Raw genomic sequence first — 20449 nt, 5'->3', positions numbered from 1 at the left:
GGAAGCAAATTAGAGATTCAGAGCTAAACAATTAAAGTCAGGAGACACTATCATTTGAGTTCAGCAATAAAACTAAATATATACTTATCAACATATTTAAAATTATAAGTTAACTCAGTAACCCTAATTCAGATTTAATAAGAGCTTCCTTTTCCAAAAAATGTATTTTTTTCATGATTATGAAGCTAATTAACAATGACGGTAGAAAAATCTAGAAAATGGAGAAAGGGATAAAAGGAAAGTCTTCGGGCTTCCCTGGTGGCGCAGTGGTTGAGAATCTGCCTGCCAATGCAGGGGACATGGGTTCGAGCCCTGGTCTGGGAAGATCCCACATGCCGCGGAGCAACTGGGCCCGTGAGCCACAATTACTGAGCCTGCGCGTCTGGAGCCTGTGCTCCGCAAGAAGAGAGGCCGCAATAGTGAGAGGCCTGCGCACCGCGATGAAGAGTGGCCCCCGCTTGCCACAACTAGAGAAAGCCCTCGCACAGAAGCGAAGACCCAACACAGCCATAAATAAAATAAATAAATAAAATTAAAAAAAAAAAAGAAAATGCTCCCTATAAAAAAAAAATAAAGGAAAGTCTTCACCATCTGAAAATAATTTAACATTTTGGGGTATTACATGCATATGGATTTTTCTAATAAAAATCAGGATTACTGTAAATACAGTGTTGATTTGCCCTTAAGTTAACATTATTTGCTGGCATTTTCCCCATATCTTTAAACATTCTTAGAAAACATCTTTTCATGCCACTCAATGAATTTCCCATACTATATTTAACCACTCTTCCATCATTAATTCATATAATCGGATCAGGTCAATAATTTTTATATATGGTTCCTAGATGCAGAATTTAAAGACAAAGGTTATAAATATTTTAAGGCACTTAATAAATATAATAAATGTATTAATATAATAAATAGATGAAGGATTGAGGCTCTTTCTACCCCCCCACCCATGTACTGGAATGCTGGCCTCCCTGTACCTCACTGTACCTATCTTCATTTTATTTTTATTTCTCTGATCATGACTGAAGCTGAACATCTTGTTATATGTTCTAAACTATATTTCTTAAGTAAATGGTCTGTTCATATTCTTAGTCCACTTTTTCTAATGAGAATTAGCATTTTTAAATTGATTTAAAAGCAAATACCGGATATGCAAAGGATAGTAATCCTTTGCAATGTTTTTGAAAATAACTTATCCTTATTTAATTTTCTTTGAATTTTTGGGTAAAGAGAAGGCTTAAATAATTACATGGGCAAATATTTTCCTTCATGATGGTTTCCACTGCTTTTATACTAAGAAAGTCCTCCAAATTTTTCCTCAGCATTTAACTCTTTAATCCAGCTGGAATTAATTTAGGTTTGAGGACTGAGGTGAGAATTTATTTTTTCCGCACAGCTAATCAATTGCTCCAGCACTGTTTACTGACTAATCCTTCCACTCCCTCCTCTTTTGACTTGTCCCTATTTCATATTTCTTTTTTTTCTTAAGAGCTAGACACATCATACAATCAGTATTTGATATAACAGAAAAATTAGGAAACAAAGATACAATGGAATAAAATTGCTACAAAATTCAATATAGTGAAAGAAGGAAAAAAACCAACACCTTTGGAGATAGGACTATGAAGTGACAAAAGTCAACAACACATGTTTCTTTCTGCCTTTTTTCTTTAATGTTTCTTTGGTTTCTGGGAAGCCTGTTCCCCTGAGGACTTTGCTTCTTTTGGAAGCTGTTAACTGGCCTTTGCTGACAGAAGGACATTTACGTGGCAAAAGAGTGACGCGCCAAGGCCCAGTTAAAAGAATCCCAGAGGTTAGTGTAACATGAACAGCTTTAAATTGGATATTCTGCTGATGGTTCACAGTTGTGAGAGCTGTGTATTAAATCCAGGGCCTAATTTTCCCCCTCCTTTTCCCTCCAGACCCTGTTCTTTAAATCAGGTACATGCCATGAACAGGAGCTTATCCAACAAGCTCGCAAGAGCAGTTCCCAGTGACTCTGCCAAGGCTTGTAGGTTTAATCCATTTTTTCTCAACCCATTTCAGTAGGTTACAGCATAACGGAGGCTGTCTGTCATAGTATACATGACTAATCTCTTTGGGCTTAGAAGAGATAAAAAATCTTTGCTGGTATTGAGTGAATGGAAAATGAACCAACTTTACTCCAACTCCACCCTCAAGTCAGGCTGGAGGGTTACACTGGCCTTTGGCCCCAGCTCTTCCTCCCTATCCATTAACCAACGGCCAAAGTACTCTTACTAAAGTGCAGGTCCAGTCATGTAACATCCTGCTCGGAAATGTACTTGGGGGCACACCTGGAACAGGCATGTCTTCATGTCTTCACCAGCTCCCTGTCTACCTGTAGAGAAGCATCTCCAGCCACAATCTCTACTACTTCCTCCAAGTTTATCCTTGGAATAAATCATTTGCAGATTTAGGAGTAGTTATGTACTCCTTTTCCTCCCTTCTGTATTCCCACTGGCCCAGATCTGCGCCCCTAGCGAACTCCTCCTGCCCCGGGTCTCTGTGCACTACCTTCCTCTGCAAAGCCTTGCATGGTTCCACTGGGCATGTGCCCCCATTATTAATGGGACTATGACTGTATGTTTGTCCTCTCACTGTAAAGTACAGAAAGACCCTGTCTCTCTTTTGCTCAGTGGCACAATGTATATATACATATGCATGTATGTATATGTGCTAGATAATGCAATGTTTCTTGAATAAATAAAAAACAATTCACACTTAGAATATATTCACAATATAAAGATAGTTAGTGGCTTGGCTTTTCATAGTACTGGACCAACATTTTCATGAGTCTCACAGAGTAGGGTATATATATATATGACTCAAATTCCAACACAATAACAGCAAGCTTAGACATACAAATATGCCACTTCTGGAAAATCAAGTCAATGGATTCATCCGTCCATTTACTCAATAATATGCCTACTCTGTAACTCTACAACACAACAAATAAATAAATAAAAGCACTTAAAAATCTATATGGTGCCATACAAATGTAAGGTATCATCATCACATGTATTCATTGGTAATTCTCTTTGAAAAAGTCATTCAATAGAATGTTCCTGGTTGAGACAGAACTTGAATACCTGCCTCTTTTTAGCTTAAATCGGTTTGAGTCAAAATCCTATTTCAAGCGACACAGTGGCAGAGATCTTATCTTCAGACAATGTTCTTTTCATGTCTCCTTAGCCTCAAAAAAAAAACGTAGCAAGCTAAATGACAAGGTTTTAAAATTACTTATCCCTCATAAAAATCAAACTTTTAAGATGTCTGATCATCATTTCCATTGTGGGGTTTTCTGAGGGCCAAATCTCTGCAATTGGAGTAAAATGCTTTTACCCATTTGATTAAGAAAACAAACAAGGAGCTGTTTGGCTCTTTTCCAAAATACTAAATGGCACAAACAATGTGCATCATTTCTTAGAAATAGTGGCTAAGTGGACCACAGAAAAGTGTCATGACATATCTATGCTTAATCAGAAATAACATACATCCCATAAATTATCATTAGCCACTTACTTAAAAAAAACAAAACAAAACTCTAAAACCAACCCCATTAGAAAAAAGAAGGGTCCTAAAGGCCTATGTTCATTCCTTACAGAATACAAAATTTAAAAGTAATGAAAGTATACAATTTGGATTGTAGTCAACAAAGGGGTATTGTGAATATTTAATTGAAGTGCAAGTTGAGGAAAATGATCCTATCAAAATCTCACTCAGTGGGAGAATAGAAAGATAGTATGTGTAAAATTTGCCCAAAGTCATTAGTCACAATGAATATTCATCAGAAGCCAATTATCAATCCCATTTAATGACACCCCAAAAGATTTTGCCCTGAAGCAGCTGAATGGTCTAAGACTCCAGACAAAACTAGACAAATTACACAGCCAACAGCCAGTCTAGCCAGGACACAAATTGTAAAGTAAACCACTGGTGGGTTTTTGGACTCACTTTTAGCAAATTCTGTCCTCAATTAAAGGTACATAAGGTCAGTCTGATTTTGGAGCTTTCTATATGGCTCCATAGTTTCCTTTGAGGCAAAGGGAGAGAAAGGAGAAGGCAGTGGAGGTAGGACATGAATGGAGAGCCATCAATGATAGGGTTTGAAAAATCACAAAGACACATTTTTTTTTTTTTCAGTTTGAGGTATTACTTAGGGATAATGCCCAGACTGTCACAATCTTAGATACCAATTCAGCTGATTCCTAAGAGTAACTCTGCAATTTAGCATGGAAAAAAAAAAAAAAGGAATTTCAACAGTGTATGTGCCATGCACCATGCTGGGGGTTTAGGATCTTGCAAAGTACTATCTTAGAGGTAGGTGTGTGTGTGTGTGTGTGTACGTACACACACGTATACACTCAACACCACATTTCACAGATAAGGAAACAGTTTCAGAGGTGAAATAATTTGCCCAAGGCCACACAGCTAGTAAGCCAGGTCTGTCAGACTATAATGGCCATTTCCACAATGCATAAGTTAACTATTGTGTTGAGTGCCTGCGCTGTGCCAATACATTATGCTCAGGATTCTGAGCTAGGTGAAATATTATCCCTGTTGGCATGGCCAAATTATGTAGAAAATTACGTAGAATTTGCCTTGCTGTTAGACGACCAAACATCTAAAGCAAAATGCCAATTAACAGAAAATAATCATTTTAAAAACAAACACAGAGCTGATCACTTCCTGAGGATTAGTTACATTTAAGTAAGGTGGTATAGTATCTTTAATCCATAGGAAATTCTAGACAATGAAGTAACGAGTGTTAAAAGGAAAGGTTTAGATTCCAATGTGGGCACACCTACTGGAAAGTCGGGCTTTCTGTCATGTTCCTTTTCACATACTTTCATGGAGTTTCCACTAAATCTCTTTTTGATCTGAGCAGGTCACTTCCTCTCCTGGGTCTCAGTATGGAAAACAAGAGGCTGGACTACATGATCCCTGTCCCCCACCCTCTTCCAGCTTTGACAACTTTGACCTAGAGCAATTGCCATCCTTTGACGTAAAGAATTCTCCTCCCCTGCCCCAGCTCCCTTCCTCAGCCATACTTGACTAAGCATAAGTACAACAGACTCAGTCTCAAAGTTGGTCTTGCTTTCTCATCTCTGCAGTCACAGGGGCGCACCTGAAATTCATGTGCTATCCAGGAACCACCACCTTTCAGCCACCCCATCTCCATCACCTGACTGTGGAGAGCACAGCCTTCCTCCATGCTTGGCCCCTGACACTCTAAAGATCTCAGAGGTAGATAATCTCAGGAGACCAGGGGCATGAGACTAAAGATGTGAGCTCCACAAGGACAGAGACCACATTTGATTCTCTCCTTATCTCTAACTATGCTTGACACAGAGCAGGTGCTGAGTGTTTGGGGAATGTTAGAATGCCTCCAGCTTAACATCATGAGGAATGGTAGACAAGATTATCAGACATTTAACAAATTGCAATTGCTTAACAGATCACAACTAGAAGCTGTAAATTCCGAAGAGGTATGAGATTCCAAGTTCCAAAAGTTGAAAGAGGAAAAAAAAAAAAAAATCAGAGGTCAGAGTCACTATTCACATCCAAGAACTCAGAATGTTAAAAGATTAAACTGACACCTGCTTCATCACAGGGTTAGAGCCATTTGGATTTCTCCTCTGAACACAAACATCAGGAAACTGATAAAACAAAGAATATAGAAAGAGTACCACATTATTAACCTTAAGGACGGGTCACTTTTCAGTCTACCCATTTCAACCAAAAATAATCCTATGTAGAACAATTGTAGAAAACCGTATGTGTCTTAGAGAAGTTGTTAGCTTTCTCAATTTGAGAACTAGATTCTTCTATTTAATTATAAACCACCCTTGTGGTCATAAGGAAATAAATGGTGCCATGATTCAGACAATGTGATTCAAACAGTGTTTTGATTTTTATTTATTCGTACATGTAAAACCCACTATAAGATCAGCAAAAAGTTTTAAGTAAAACCTTCAGGGACTCTGAAAGTTAATGTACTCAACCCTTCGAAGAGTATGAGAAAAACCTTTAATTATAAATGGTTCCAATTGTGTTTACTATAGTTAGTGAGGGGAGAGTTGGCTTTTTAAGAAACTATCAAAGATGCCGTAGCAGAAGAGAAATTAGAAAGCCTCAGAAATCAAAGGCCTTCAGCTATTCTAGACAGATGCCGGACATGTGAGTAGAAAGAAGGAATGTCCTGCTTTTTTTAGAAGTTGAAATGTAATGCTTCTGTATTTATTTTTTGTAGGGTGGGAAGGGCAATCTATCTTCAAGTAGTTTTTCATTCAGTTGGGTGGAACTCATCATACCTCTTGCTTCTCCACTATTCTCTGGGGAAAGGGAAGGAAAAAATTCCCACAAAAACCAACACAGCAACATGGAGTCAAGTCGAGTGCCCTACACTAAGAGAAAGGTCATCCAGGCAAGAAGGAAGCTTTTCCAGGCAATCACCTGCCTACTCAATCACTTCTCTTTCCGCCTTCTCTTCTTTTTTCTTAAAGCTAACTACTAACTAGAGTAATCAGAGTAAGTTATTAACAAGGGCAACAAGTTTCATGCCAAGATCTGACACTTCAAAACATCAAAGCAAATAAAACTGCCAGAGAAAAGCTTTAGCTACCAAAGCAGAGGCAGATACCATGGTATTGTAAACTACAGTGTAAATAAGCCTATAGCACCATACGTGAGGAAACTGCAGACTTTTTTTTTAAGATGAAAAAGAAAAAGGTAAAATTACATTGGGATTGATAACAATTCATTTAAATACATGGACAGCTACTTCTCTATTCTGTGCCTATGACAGATACTCTAACTGATTGTGGAGTGAGGACATGGCCTGCGGATCCCTCTGAATGTGCAACCATTGGCAGTGGATCCAAGTTGGCACTCAAGAAGAAATCTATTTTCGTCCCCAAGTCTAGTATAAGTGGATATTGACATTTCTTTGAAAATATTTCTAAGATAATTTATGTTTAGCTAATTTGTATATTGCTTTAATAAAGAATCTCATTTTTTAAAAGAAAGAAAGCATAACTGAACATAGAATCATGAGAACCTATCTATCAGGCATCCACACGTGAAAAAGAAACTAAGAAACCTTCAGGTGGTAGGAGTTACTAGATTTGAAGGCATAGCGAAAAAAAAAAATTTCCCCTGCATAGTTTTGTCAGACAAATCCAACCTCAGAAAGTGATAGTAAATTCAGAAAGACTGAAGCTATAAACAGACACCACCACAGCCACTTACTCAGCATTTACTATCTGCCAAGCACTGTTCTAAGTGCTTTACATGTACTACTTAACTCACTTAATCTTCACAGCAACCCTATAAAGGTAGGTAGCATTATTGTTCCCATTTACAGATGAGGAAACTAAGATTCCTAGATGTTAAGGACCTCGTGTAAGGTCACAGTAGTGGCAGAAGTAGGCTATAAACCTAGGGAGTCTAGCTCTGGAGTTCGTGCTCTTAGCTCAAAGGAAACTGCCTCAGTGCTAAGATCTGTATTAATCCGACAATTACTGAGTATCCACTATGTGTACATGCCACGCCCTCAAGCAATTTAAAATAGAAAAAGATCAAAATGCAAACAATCAACTTCAACACAAACGCATTATGAAAGAGGTGCTGTAACAGAGGTTCAAGTGTGCTAGCATATAAAGAAGGAATCGTTAATTCTGCCTGGGGCAAGAATCAGGCCTGCTTCCCAGAGAGAGAGGCAGGAGAGCAGAGCCCGGAAAGATGAAGAGAGGAAGCAGTTAGTCTTCCTCCCTGGGAGGCTGGTCAGGTGGTAATGCTAGGTCAAGTGAACAGCAGCTTCTTAGGCCACTCCAGCTCTACATAGTGATGACTGGAGACTTGAACAAGAAATGACAATTTAGTCAATGACTATGTGACTAGTGAGAAGTGGGTGGATATGGAAAATCTCATACGAGTTGCCATGACTATTCTCTGTTGCTTGGATTCATTCACCATCCACTCTCACCAGTTGTACTAATTAAATCTTCAGAGCTCTTCCAGGATCTCTACTGCCTTCTTTGCTTCTGAAAGTCAAATCAGACCTTATTGCCCTGAAAAGGTAGGATTCAGAGTCAACATTTACTAAATGAGTAGTACATGCCCAGCAATGGGCTACCTGCTTTCATATCTATGACCACTGAATCCTTTCAACAACCCTGAGGGGGTATTACTACTACCCTCTTTTTACAGAAGAGAACAGAGAGACTCAGAAGGATTAAGTAAACTGCCCAAGGCGACACGGCTGGGAGGATTCAGTGACACAGGTAGAAACTGAACAAAACCATCCTGACTTGAAGTCTGGTGCTCTCTCCTTCAGCCCTGCTGCCCTTTTTCTTGGGAAAAGACAGCAGAAACAGGGCTGTCTGAATCATCTAGCTGGGAGAACACATAGATATCGAGATAGCAGAAGAGAAAAAATGTGAACTTTTTACAAGGTCTATACTAGCCCCTAACTACCTAGTCTAACCTCACATCACACGACACTTGCTCACCAGTGACCACACTTTCAGCTTGCAGAAGCCATAGGAAATTCTGAGTTCTTGTTCTCCCTGACTCAGCACATAGTAGGTGCTCCAATGTCTTTAACGAAATCCACACAGATGCCTGCCAATGTGAGTGCCACTTAGGGCTTTTGCAAGTATATTAAGATGTCAGTGACTTGAATATTACCTGTTAGTGTTTTTTAGTAGAGATTTGATTCGTAAGAGTCATATAAAAAAGCTATCAGTCTTATAATCTAAAGAACATACCATTTGTTTCACAAATTGACCACACTACTAAAATAATAAACAAGATACCCTGCCAGTGTTCTCAATGCAATGGCTAAAAAGAAACATCACCTCTCTAGATCAATTTATACACATGCATCTAAAATTACACTGGTGGACTACATCAGCACCCAACATTACTGAGACCTTAAATAGATTATACGTAGCTCTGTCCTGTTCTAGCCTAGCCAATGTCAAAATCAGAGCTCTCTCAAAGAGAAATATGGAAACAAAGAATTTTTTAGTGCTAATCTGTACTCACAAATATTTTCTAAACAAACTTAATCAGCCTCTATTACATAGTCTCAAAATGAAAAGAACTCTAATGATGCAAAATAATCAAAGAATAAATACTGTCTTAGAGAACTGTCTATTCACTGGTTCTGAATCTGCTTGTGTATCAATCATTTGGGGAACCTTAAAAAAATAGACATCCCACGGTCCCATGTTAGATCTTTTGAATCAGAATGTCTGGAGGTGGTGCCCAAGAACTTGAATTTTTAACAAATTCTCTCAGTGATTTCTAACACAACTAATCCATGGATCAGAATTTGGGAATCACTAACACTCTGAATCCTCTGGCTAGTCCAAAACATGTGCTCAATGTGTTGAGCAAGAGGCAGGAGAGGAAGGTAAGAACTAGTAGGGAGACCATGGCTGGTTGATGTCACAACAATTTTTAAAGTATTGCAAATTAAACTGTTGTTACTCTATACACTACATAGTTTATATAGTCTCCATAACATCAAGGTTCTTCATTCTAGTTATAGTTCAACATGAACAAGAGAAAACGAACTCACACATAATTACATGGAGAACATAGTTCAAAAAGCAGTTAATTGTATTTACATTTAAAAACCAGAGAAAAACCACATAAATAAAACATACCAATCTCTACTCCTATTTCCTGCCAATGGAAGTTCCTTTCATCTATTTCTAACAGTTTTTAATATTCTCTGAGCCACAATAAAATTTTAAGTGATGGAGATTAGACAGGCTATGCTATTTGAAAGTTTGGCTGCAGAGTCTGTATTTCATGCCACTTCATTACATTTTGTTAAGGATTTCCCTCTTCACCAAAAGGGATTAGTTTTCTTCTCACTTCTTTGAATACTCTTCTTAGGTTGTTAGTGTGAACTAGGTTAATCTCTCTCTTTTTTAACATATAAAAGATGAACAGACAAAATGTTCGATTTATTTTATTTTTTAAATGGAACACTAAATTTAGTCTTAGAATTCTCTGTTTGGTAAGTTTCCAGTTACAAGGTCTTGGCTTCCCTTGAGCACAGTTTGAAACAAAATAATGCCGTTTGTTCCTACGGCTGGAACACGCAGAGTGGAGTGCGCAGGCAAAGAGGCCCTGGCTCTAGTCCAGTATTTCAAACCTTCTTAAACTGCCACTCTCATCTAGGCTTCAAGGGCTGCAGATAAGCAAACAGGATTAGTTACTTCTAGCCCAGAAGAGCTAGGAAAGCTTTACACACATCATTTAGGTACCCAACCCACTACACAGGCTGGGGTAGTCACGGCCAGGTGGAATTCATCAGAAAAGAAGTAACGATGAAGGTAAATCTGGAAAACTCCCTAGTCCACAAGCTGGCCCTTCTTAGGTCACAAGACCAGGTGGTGATAAGATAGTGGATGCTGTCAGTGGAAGTGGATGGGACAGGACTGGAGCAAGGCTGGGAAGTTACCCGTCCCTTCACGCCAACACTGAAGTGTCTACTAAGGGTCAGACCTGAGGGTGCGGGGGGTGGGGTGGGGTGGGGGAGAGACAGAAGTATCACCCACCACTCCCCAGGCCACCAATGTCCAAGACCTGCCCAAAGCCCACATTCTCTGGGACTAACAGGAAGACACTGACAGGGAGAAGATATTAGGTTTTTTTTTTTTTTTTTTTTTTCCTTCCTTACATGACGTACTATCAGAAAAGTAGTAATTCTTTTCACAGTTATGGGTACCACACAAATAATTAGGTGTGGAGGCTCAATTAATTAGGTAACAGTCTTGCCACTAAACTGTGCTTCCTTCCTAAGAACTTGTTTTAAAAAGCATCTGCTGAATAAAACAAATACACACTCCTTTGTAAAGTAAATATGCTTTTGTCATCATTTAACTGGATATTCTTAGTCTTCACAACTTCTTGCAGCACCCCTATGTCATAGAGGGAGCGATTAGGGCCAAGATACACGGGGGCTGAAAGGAACTGCAGTACACAAAACCTGAAGCCACAGTGAGTTGGGGGAGACATGCCCCAGGGAAGCACCAAGGCTGGGCTCACAGCAGAGGAGCGGCGCAGGTGGGGCTGGGAGAGTCTAACAACATGCAGACAGAGTGGACTGAATCTGAATGGCACTCATGGAAATGGGGCTTTGGCCAATAGGGTCAGTATGCCAGTTAGAAATTCACATATTGGCCTTCTGCTTCCCTGGTGCCAGGCACATAGAAAATGCTCACTAAATCTGAAGTGGAAAGCTTAGGTGTGCATTCCAAGGCAATATCCAGACTGAAATTCTTTCTGTGATTTCAGATCCATGGTCAACAGAATCATACCAAAAATATTTCTCTGGGTACAAGTGTCAAAGGGAACTAATGACAAACAGTGAGTTACCAAGGGGGCAGTATGAGAGAGTAAGAAGGGGGCTGGCTTGGAGCCAAGAGAAGGCGGTTTTAATCCCATCTCCGCTGCTCATTTCAGACAAGGCACTACAACTTTCCAAGTGCCAATATTCTCATCTGAAAAAGGAAAATAAAACCAACTAGTTCTTAGGGTTCCTGCAAGACCAAATGAGAAAAAAAAAAAAAAAAAGATTAGCACAGTGACTGGCACATAGTAGGTGGCTCAAAAATGTTAACTTAAGAGAATTTTTAACGGGTGTGGGGTATAATTGGGGACCTGCCATATAAAATATAGAGCAAATCTAAAGAAGGGTGTCCTACATGCTTAATCTACGGATGCTGTCAATACGCCTTTGGTAGTCTTGGAGCTATTTACAGGCTACATAAGAAGCTTCCCTAAATACTATACAATCAGGATATACCTTTTACCCAAACCAGCCTTACCAGCTCCACCAGCCACATTATCCACCAGCTTTGACTCAGAGTATCTTTTTGGCTGTTTATGAGAATTTTCAGATTCCCTCAAGTGTGACAGATATTCTTAACAATGTGTCTCTGGTTCTTGTGACAGTTCCCACACAAGGATTCTGATGTTCATTTGAGAGGTGGCACCCAATAAACATAACCTGGTCCCCACAGCAAGCACTTTGAAGGGGCTAAGACTCATCTGTACGTGTAATTATTGGTTGTTTCTCCCTTTCCTGAAGCCAAAGGCTCCCTTCCCCTGACACTGCATCATAATAACCCACCTGCAATATCTGTCTCTTCTGTGACTAGGACGTGACCTTGGGCAAGTTAACCCATCTCTCTGAGTGGATGGGCCAGTCTGTAAAATGGGATAATATTGCTCTTCTAGGACTTCTGTTGCAATTAGATGATATTATCGCTATAAAGGTCTTATTTTAGACCTACTTGCTATCCACAAGAGTTATCAAAAAAGCAATATGAGTTAAACTCAGATATGAAAATCTGTAAGAAAAATAGGGCCTTTGTGTTAGAAGAAATCTCACTGAAGTATTTACATTAGAGAACAAGATGTAGTTAAGCCTTCCCTATTTATCATCTATAAAGGAAAACAATCAATATACATTAACTGCACAAAAAGAACAAAAACTTAACATTTTTCTTATACAGAATATGACAACATTATTGACCGAGAAAGCCTGAAATGAATATTACCTGACTCTGGACTAAACATGGCTGGGTTTGTCTCTATTGACGCACAGTCATTTTTATGGAAGACGGCACTCTGGGGTGTTCAACAGCTTTTATCTTTCAGATTCTTGATGGCTCTGAGAAGCATTAAGCCTACATCTTATCAAACAAAATTGAGAAAAATCTGGTTTGTCAAGGTATGACAGGCCACATCTGGATCTGTCAAGAGAGGGTCATCAGAAACTTCAGGCTAAAGTAGCCTTTGCATTCTCCTTCATAGAGAAGATAATAAAAAGCCACTATTAAGGAAGTAAAAGACAACAATTAGAAAACTTTTTAATTCTGAAATTGAAGGGGTACAGAGGCTTGGATAAAACTGATGTCTGCTCAGCTACTTATCCCCAGAGAAACTGAACGTAACTCATCAGGATGCTGCTGGTCCCATGTGAGGCATAAGGAGACCCCCTCCCCTTCCCTAAAGAGATTTCTACCATCAGTTAGTAAAACTCAGAACTCAGTTAAGAACCAACTGTTTGTTAAAAAAAAATTTTTTGAGTCAAAGTAATGTGTTTATAGTCTGAAAAACAAAACAAAAACTGCTAAAGGCTTATACTACTGGCAAGTAGCAGTCCATCTCGTGATACTCCTTACCCTTAATTCAAAGTAATCCCATTCAACACAGTATTTATCTCCTTATTTCTAAATAACTATTTCTTGATTTAAAATTTTAAACATTAGGGCTTCCCTGGTGGCGCAGTGGTTAAGAATCTGCCTGCCAATGCAGGGGACACGGGTTCGGGCCCTAGTCCGGGAAGATCCCACATGCCGCAGAGCAAGTAAGCCCGTGAGCCACAACTACTGAAGCCCGCGGGACCTAGAGCCCGTGCTCCGCAACAAGAGAAGCCACCGCAATGAGAAGTCCGCGCACCGCAACAAAGAGCAGCCCCCGCTTGCCGCAACTAGACAAAGCCGCGGACAGCAATGAAGACCCAATGCAGCCAAAAATAAATAAAATAAATTTATTAAAAAAATTTTTTAAACATTAACATTTGACTTCCCATTACAGATGTTAATAATTTATCAAAAACATACACATACACCTTATGCCAGACTCTGTTCTAAGAGTTTTGCAAGTATTAATATCAACTCGTTTTATTTGACATGAGGTCATTGGTGACTGAACAAAAGCCGTTTCAGTGGAGGTGGGGGCTAACTCCTAACACAAGACAGAGGAGAGAATGAGAGGAGAGGAATTAGACAGGAAACAGAAATAACTCTCTTGAGGAATTTTATTCTAAAAGGAAGAAAACAAATGGGATAAAAGGAATGTGGTTAAGGATGTTTTGTTTTGAAGTTTGGGAGACACTATACCGTGTTAGCAAGTGCCTAAGAATGTACCAGTAGAGAAGAACAAATAATGATGCAGGAGAGAGGAACGCAATGCTGGAGGAATTTCCGTAAGGTAACAGGAAGGACGCTGAAGTGTTACTTTCTCTATGTGGCACTCCTTGGCCATCTACCTAAACTGCAATCCCTGCCGCCTCCCCAGTCCCTATCCACTCTCCTCCTCTGCTTTACTGTACTCCTTGTACTTAGAACTAGCTACTGTACCATATATTTAATTCACCTCATTTATTGAAGATCTACCCTACTAGAATGTAAGCTTCATGTGAGGACAGGGATTTTTGCCTATTTTGTTCACTGTTGTATCACCAGTACCTATGAAAGTACCACAAAAAATATTTGTTGAATGAAGTCAGGTGGACACGCGGAGTGGCTGGCCTAGAAAGGATGGACAGCGCATCCACAACAGAGAAGGTGAGTGGAGGACTAGTGACGACAGGAGGTTGACAGGTGTGGTAGGGGCTGGTGCCACTCTCTCTTGAGCACTTCCGTTAGATAAGGATAGAATTTCAGGTTAGAAATAATTTTCCCTTAGAAGTTTAGACACTGCTTCACTATCTTCTGGTTTCTACAATTGCCATGGCAAAATCTTGTGCAAGTTTGATTCTTAACCTTTGTACAAGAACTACTTTGTCTCTATCCCTGTATTGTAAAATTTCATGATAAAAGGGCTTGGTATCTTCTTTTTTAACTTTTCAAGAATTCTAAAAACTATATACATATAAAAGTATGTAGATCATATAAGTGACATTTAAAGGAGAAAAACTTAAGATGCCAAAACCCAGCACCCAGTTTAGGGTTGGCCAACTACAGCCCAAAGGCTAAGTCTGGTGTGCCTCCTATTTTTGTAAATAAAGCTTCTTGTAACACAGTCACACTCACTAGTTACTGATTGTAAACTACAAGGTCAGAGTCCAGTAGTTGCAATAATGACTGTATTTACTATTGGACCCTTTACAGAAAGGTTTGCTGATCCCTAACCTAGCTCAAGACAGAAAATAATACTTCTGATGTCCCACGTATGCCTCTTCCCAACTATACTCCTTTCACTCCCTTTGAGGAAACTACTACCTAAATTTTGTGTTAATCATTTCCCCCCTCCGTAGTTTGTATGTATCCCTAAATAATATACCATTCAGTTTTTCTTACTTGAATTTTATATTAATGAAATCATACTGTATATTCTTCTGTAGCTTGTTTCTTCTACTCAGAATTCTGTATTAGAGACCCCACCATGCTGATAGTGTAGTTCATCTTCACTTACACAGTATTCTACCGTATGACTATGCAACAATTTATGAGTTCTCTGTTGATGGTCATGTGGGCTCTTTCCAGGTTTAAAAAACAAAACCCAAAACAACAATGCTGCTATGAACATGCTTGCACATGTATCCCACTATACATGACCAAAAAGAGCGTGTAGGTATGTGTATGTACACACACAGACACACACACACACACACACACACACACACACAATTCCACCCAGGAGTGGAACTGCTGAGTGTTGGGCATATGCAAATAGTTCTGTGCCACATACTCTTCAAATAGTAGTACATGAAATTCTCCAAGACATCTGCAATATAACACTTGGCTTTATCAGACATCTAATTTTTGCAAACCTAGTGTTTTAATTACTGTAGTTTTAATTTGCTTTTCTGTGATTACTAATGTGGTTGAGCATCTTTCCATATATTTATTAGCCATTTGTGTTTCTTCCGTGAAATGCCTATTTGTGCTTTTTGCCAATGTTTCTATTGATAGATTTGTCTTCTGCTTTTTTTTGTTTTTACTGTAGTAGTTCTTTATATATTTCAGATATTAATCTTCTGTCAGTTTTATATATAGCAAATACCTCATCTCAGCTTGTGCCTTGTCTTTCCATTCTCTGAATGGTATTTTTTAATGAACAAAATTCACAATTGTAATCTTTTCCTTTATACAATGCATATTTTGGATTATTTAACTGAATCCATTTCTACTCCAAGATCACAGAGATTATTCTCCTATTTTGTCTTCTAAAGTTTTAAAATTTTGCCTTTGACATTTAAGTCCTTGATCCATTTGGAATTCAGTTTTGCAAGTTGTATAAGATATAAATTATCTCCCTTTTCTTCCCCATGTGGATAATCAATTATTGAAAAGTCCATCCGTTCCCCCAGATTTTACAATGCCACCTCTGTTGTATATGAAGAACCCACACACATGGTCCGTTTTTGCAATCTCTATTCCGTTCCATCAGTCTATTTGTGTATCCCTATGCCGTTACTAGCATCTTAGTTACTAGAGGTCTATAAAAAGTCTTGATGTCTGGTAAAGCAAGCTTTATCACCCATTCTTTTTCTTCAAGTATATCTTGGCTCTCCCTTTGGCTTTCCATATTAATTTTAGAATCAGGTTGCCAAGTACTATGTAAAATCCTATTGGGATTTTTGAATGGAATTGTATGCAATCTATAATATACATCATTTATACCTTTAATATAATGAGTCTTCCTATTCATGAACATGGTCATGCTTTTTCTCTATTGAAAATTCATATTGAACATTTGAATTTTCCCTTTCAATATGTTAATGTGGTGAGCTATAGTGACAGATTTTCTAGTATTATCAGCCTTACATTTCTGGAATAAAGTCAACTCAGTTATTATGAATTATATTTTTTATGTATTTGCTACTGTTTTGTTTAAGATTTCTACAGCTATGTTACTGAGTGAGATTGGCTGATAACTTTTCTTTCTTGTAGTGTCTCTTCGTGTAGTTGAATGTCAAAATTATACAAGTGTCACAAGAAAAGCTCAGGGGGTGTTCCTTCTTTTTTCTAGACTCTTAAGGAGTTTGTCTAAGATTGAAATTACCTGTTCCTTGAGATATTTGATAATACCTGTAAAACCATCCGGGCTGAGTGTCTTGTAAAAAAAAAAATTTATATATTGATTCAATTTCTGTAAATTAAATGACCAATTCAATTTTTATATATCTTCTTAATTCAATTTTGGTAAATTATATTTTTCTGTTCATTTCACCTTAGTTTTTGAATGTTGGCGTAACATCGATAACAGCATTTTCTTAATATCTAAGATTTCTGCTGCATCTGCTCTTTGTGCTTGTTGATTTACTCCTTTATTTCATTTTAGTTTTGGGAAGGAGCAGAAATAACTTTGTGTGTTTAATCCCCTACATTTATCTAAACAAAATCACACAGAAGATACATCCTTCCTTATCTATAATATGGAGAAATAACAGAACCTACTACAAACTATTGTAGTGACAATTAAATGAGTTAATAGATGAAGAGGGCTTAGCACAGTGCCTGGCACATATTAAAGGCTCAAAAACATCATGGGAATTCAATTCCACTGTTATGATGTCCTATTTTTGTTCTACTTAAGTTTAATACTTCAAAGCAACAGTAACTGGTTATGGACTAGACTCTTTCAAATGTACTCTTAATCTATCCAGCCTCATAAAGAGGCAATGATAAATCTGGTTGGCAATATTCTCATTCTGAACCTCAGTCTGGGTGTTCAGGCCCTGAGATTACGAACTACACTTACGAGTTTAAAACCAAATGCAAAACAAAGCAAGAGGTCTATTATGGGCTGTTTTTCCCTTGAGGGCAAGGGCCGTGCTTTTATCACCTACTATGCGTTGTAAGCCTAGCGCCTAGCAGGCAATTAAAAAATTGTGCATTCTTGACAAGCAAACAATACCAAAAAAATAAAATAATAAAATTACAATGAAAACCATAAAGAAAACTCTAATGGTCTCACTAAGTTTGCATTATTAGGTGCCTTGAATTCATGGGTAAACACATAGGTAAATCATAGGCCTACGATTCTATCCATAGGAATGTCAACAGGGAAATTCCCACCGTAAGAAGGTCTTTCTACCCTCTCAAACAGTCAACTTCTCCTAGTCAATATCTTTTTGTAAGTTTTACCTCAAAAAGAAAAAAAAATACTGTAAACAGATATTGAACTTTAGTTAAGAACAAACATACGCAATTATTGGGTACAAGCATAGTGATGTCTGTGATTTACTTTGAAATGCATCAACAAATAAGATGGCTTGATGGATGGTATGAGGGATGGATAGATGGATAAAGATGGGCCAAAGCAAGCACAGAAATATGTTAATGGCAGAATCTAGATGGAATTACGTGGATGTTCACTGCAAACTGATTTCAATTTTCTGTGTTTGAGAATTTTCATAATAGATACTGGGAAAAATATAAACTCCTATACTTAGCAAGTTAAAAAAGCTAACATAAAAAGAATATGAAAAATATTTATATTATATAGTAAAAGTTAAAAAGAGCTCATCCCAATTTATTTTTTTTAAATCAAGAGCCCTATAAGATAAATGAGAAAAGACATTAACAAAATGCAAATGGGGGGGGAAAAAAATGCATGGAAAATGTTCAGTTACCTCTAACCAAAGAAATTAAAAATAAAGCAAACCTGCAATACCATTTTATGCCTATTTTATTAGGAAAACTAAAGCACACGTCCACGAGCACACACACAATTCTGGCAAGGCTGCAGTGCAAATGGTACACTCATGCACAGCTGGCAGCATCCACTATAAAAAAGCATAGCCTGTTTGGGAAGCAATTTGGCATCCATAAGTCATAGCACTTATTCAGTCCTTTGACCCAGTGGTCCCAATGCTTAGAATACAAACTGTATCAGTCAAATGCAGCCAAAAGATGTTCACTGCAGTGTTACCTACTAAAGGATTAAACTATGAACTACCTAAATGGCCATGAAGAGAAGAAAGATTTACCAAGCGATGACACATCAGTATAATGGAATATGATACGGACATATACAAAATGACAATAATGGAAGAATGTGGAAATATGTAAAGTGTTCATAACACACGATCAAATGGGAAACTATTTATAATTGATTGTGAAACTACAAGAATAAATGAAATGTGCATTGACAATGTGAAGGAACATGAATAATTAATGAAAATGACATGTTACTACCTGAGGGGATTGTGGCTGATTTCTTTTTCTAAACTTTTCTTTAATCTTTCCGATACATCTTTCAATTAAAATAAAATTCAAAAGCCCGCCTCGACTGTCTACTCACAGTGCTGAGTTTGCTGCAGATGATGAGGATCCGGCGCTCGCAGAGCATGCTTGCGTACAGATGCAGCATGTTGTTTACATCCACAGCCACAAAATACTCTGTCAGATTTCTCTAGGAGAAAGAAGAAGGGAGGTTTGGGGCTTACTTTGTTTGTTCTTATTACAAACGGTATCTAACAGAAGCACGAGAAACAGAAAATAATCAGAAAGTATACTCCCCTCTTCCCCAGTCCTATGCTTTCTCCCTGGGAGACCAAATCTCACTCACATGTAAGTCGTGAAATGTAAAGTTGGAAGAGACCTTAGAGATGAAGGAGTCTGAGCAAGCACACCTCTGGGTGGCGATTACAGTTTGCAACGTGAAGTCACATGCAGCACTGTGCTTGCTCCTCACGTCAGCTCCGAAAGGTGAGCAGGACAAGAAGTCTGCAATCTTAAAAATGAGGAAACCAAGGCAAGAGAGAGATGCCAAGATCAAAAAACCTAATGAGCAGTGAAGATGAGACTGCAGCTCATATCCTCTGACCCTGGGTCCTAGAACTTTCCCAATGCACTGTGTCATACGTCTAAGCAAAAGAAAGTACCCGGGGACCAAAATGCTTCTGGCACAGAGCCTGTTTCTGTCCAACAGGCCCCACCTGCAAAGGCCAGGCATGCTCCTCTCCTGTCATCACTGCTGCGGTCCCCTCCTCCACAGTTTACATTCTCTAAAATGCCTCGGCTGGAAGTAAAGCAATTTCCAAGATCTACAATTTCCAGGTATTTCACTCAAAAGGGGGAAAAAACCATCGAAGACAAGCAGTAGCAAGTTGCGACAAAGCAGTGTTTTAAACTAGCTTTTGTGTGTAGCCTGGGCTTCATTCCTTTAATTAGTACTGTAGATTGGTACTCTTCAGATTTCAGAAAAAATGTAATGTGTTTCATTTCTGCAACCTTTTCTATACCCACCTGACTTTAATAATGCATATGAATATGCTAATTTCTTCAATGTTACAGGTTTTCAATGCCACACAATATAATCCTCTGAAAATGAAGGGGGTTGGAGAGGGAAGGAACGCTATTGCCAGGGGTTGCAGTTTATAATGATGAAAGATCCATAACCCATAAATTCAAGTAAACCAGGTTGATTTTATATGCAAAATAGCATAAAGTGCTTTTCGACAATATTATGGGTTGGGAATAAGAATGGGCACTTATGATTTATTATTGTTTGATTTGAGAACCAGGTTAACTATCAACCTTTATAAATAAAGCATGAGTGAATTAATAGGTCTGCATACTGACTACCTACCAAGTCCCAGGCACTGGACCAGGTACTCTTAAACGTGTAATTTTAAGCAATCTTCACAAAA

General features: G+C 38.4%; 1 protein-coding gene across 4 annotated transcripts in view; it reads right to left on the bottom strand.

Moving 5' to 3' along the window:
- The window catches only part of DENND1A (DENN domain containing 1A), a 542621-nt gene that overhangs the window by 219446 nt on the left and 302726 nt on the right, over nucleotides 1-20449 (bottom strand). For all 4 annotated transcript variants that reach the window (XM_061199955.1, XM_061199952.1, XM_061199953.1 and 1 more), the window contains exon 9: nucleotides 19099-19209. In XM_061199955.1, coding sequence (XP_061055938.1) covers nucleotides 19099-19209 — 111 coding nt within the window. The remainder of the gene's footprint in view (nucleotides 1-19098; nucleotides 19210-20449) is intronic.

Source organism: Eubalaena glacialis, chromosome 9, assembly GCF_028564815.1.
Source record: "Eubalaena glacialis isolate mEubGla1 chromosome 9, mEubGla1.1.hap2.+ XY, whole genome shotgun sequence".
Classification (NCBI taxonomy): Eukaryota; Metazoa; Chordata; class Mammalia; order Artiodactyla; family Balaenidae; genus Eubalaena; species Eubalaena glacialis.
Note: the sequence above shows the minus strand (reverse complement) of the source record. Positions and strands in the feature narration are given on the sequence as shown.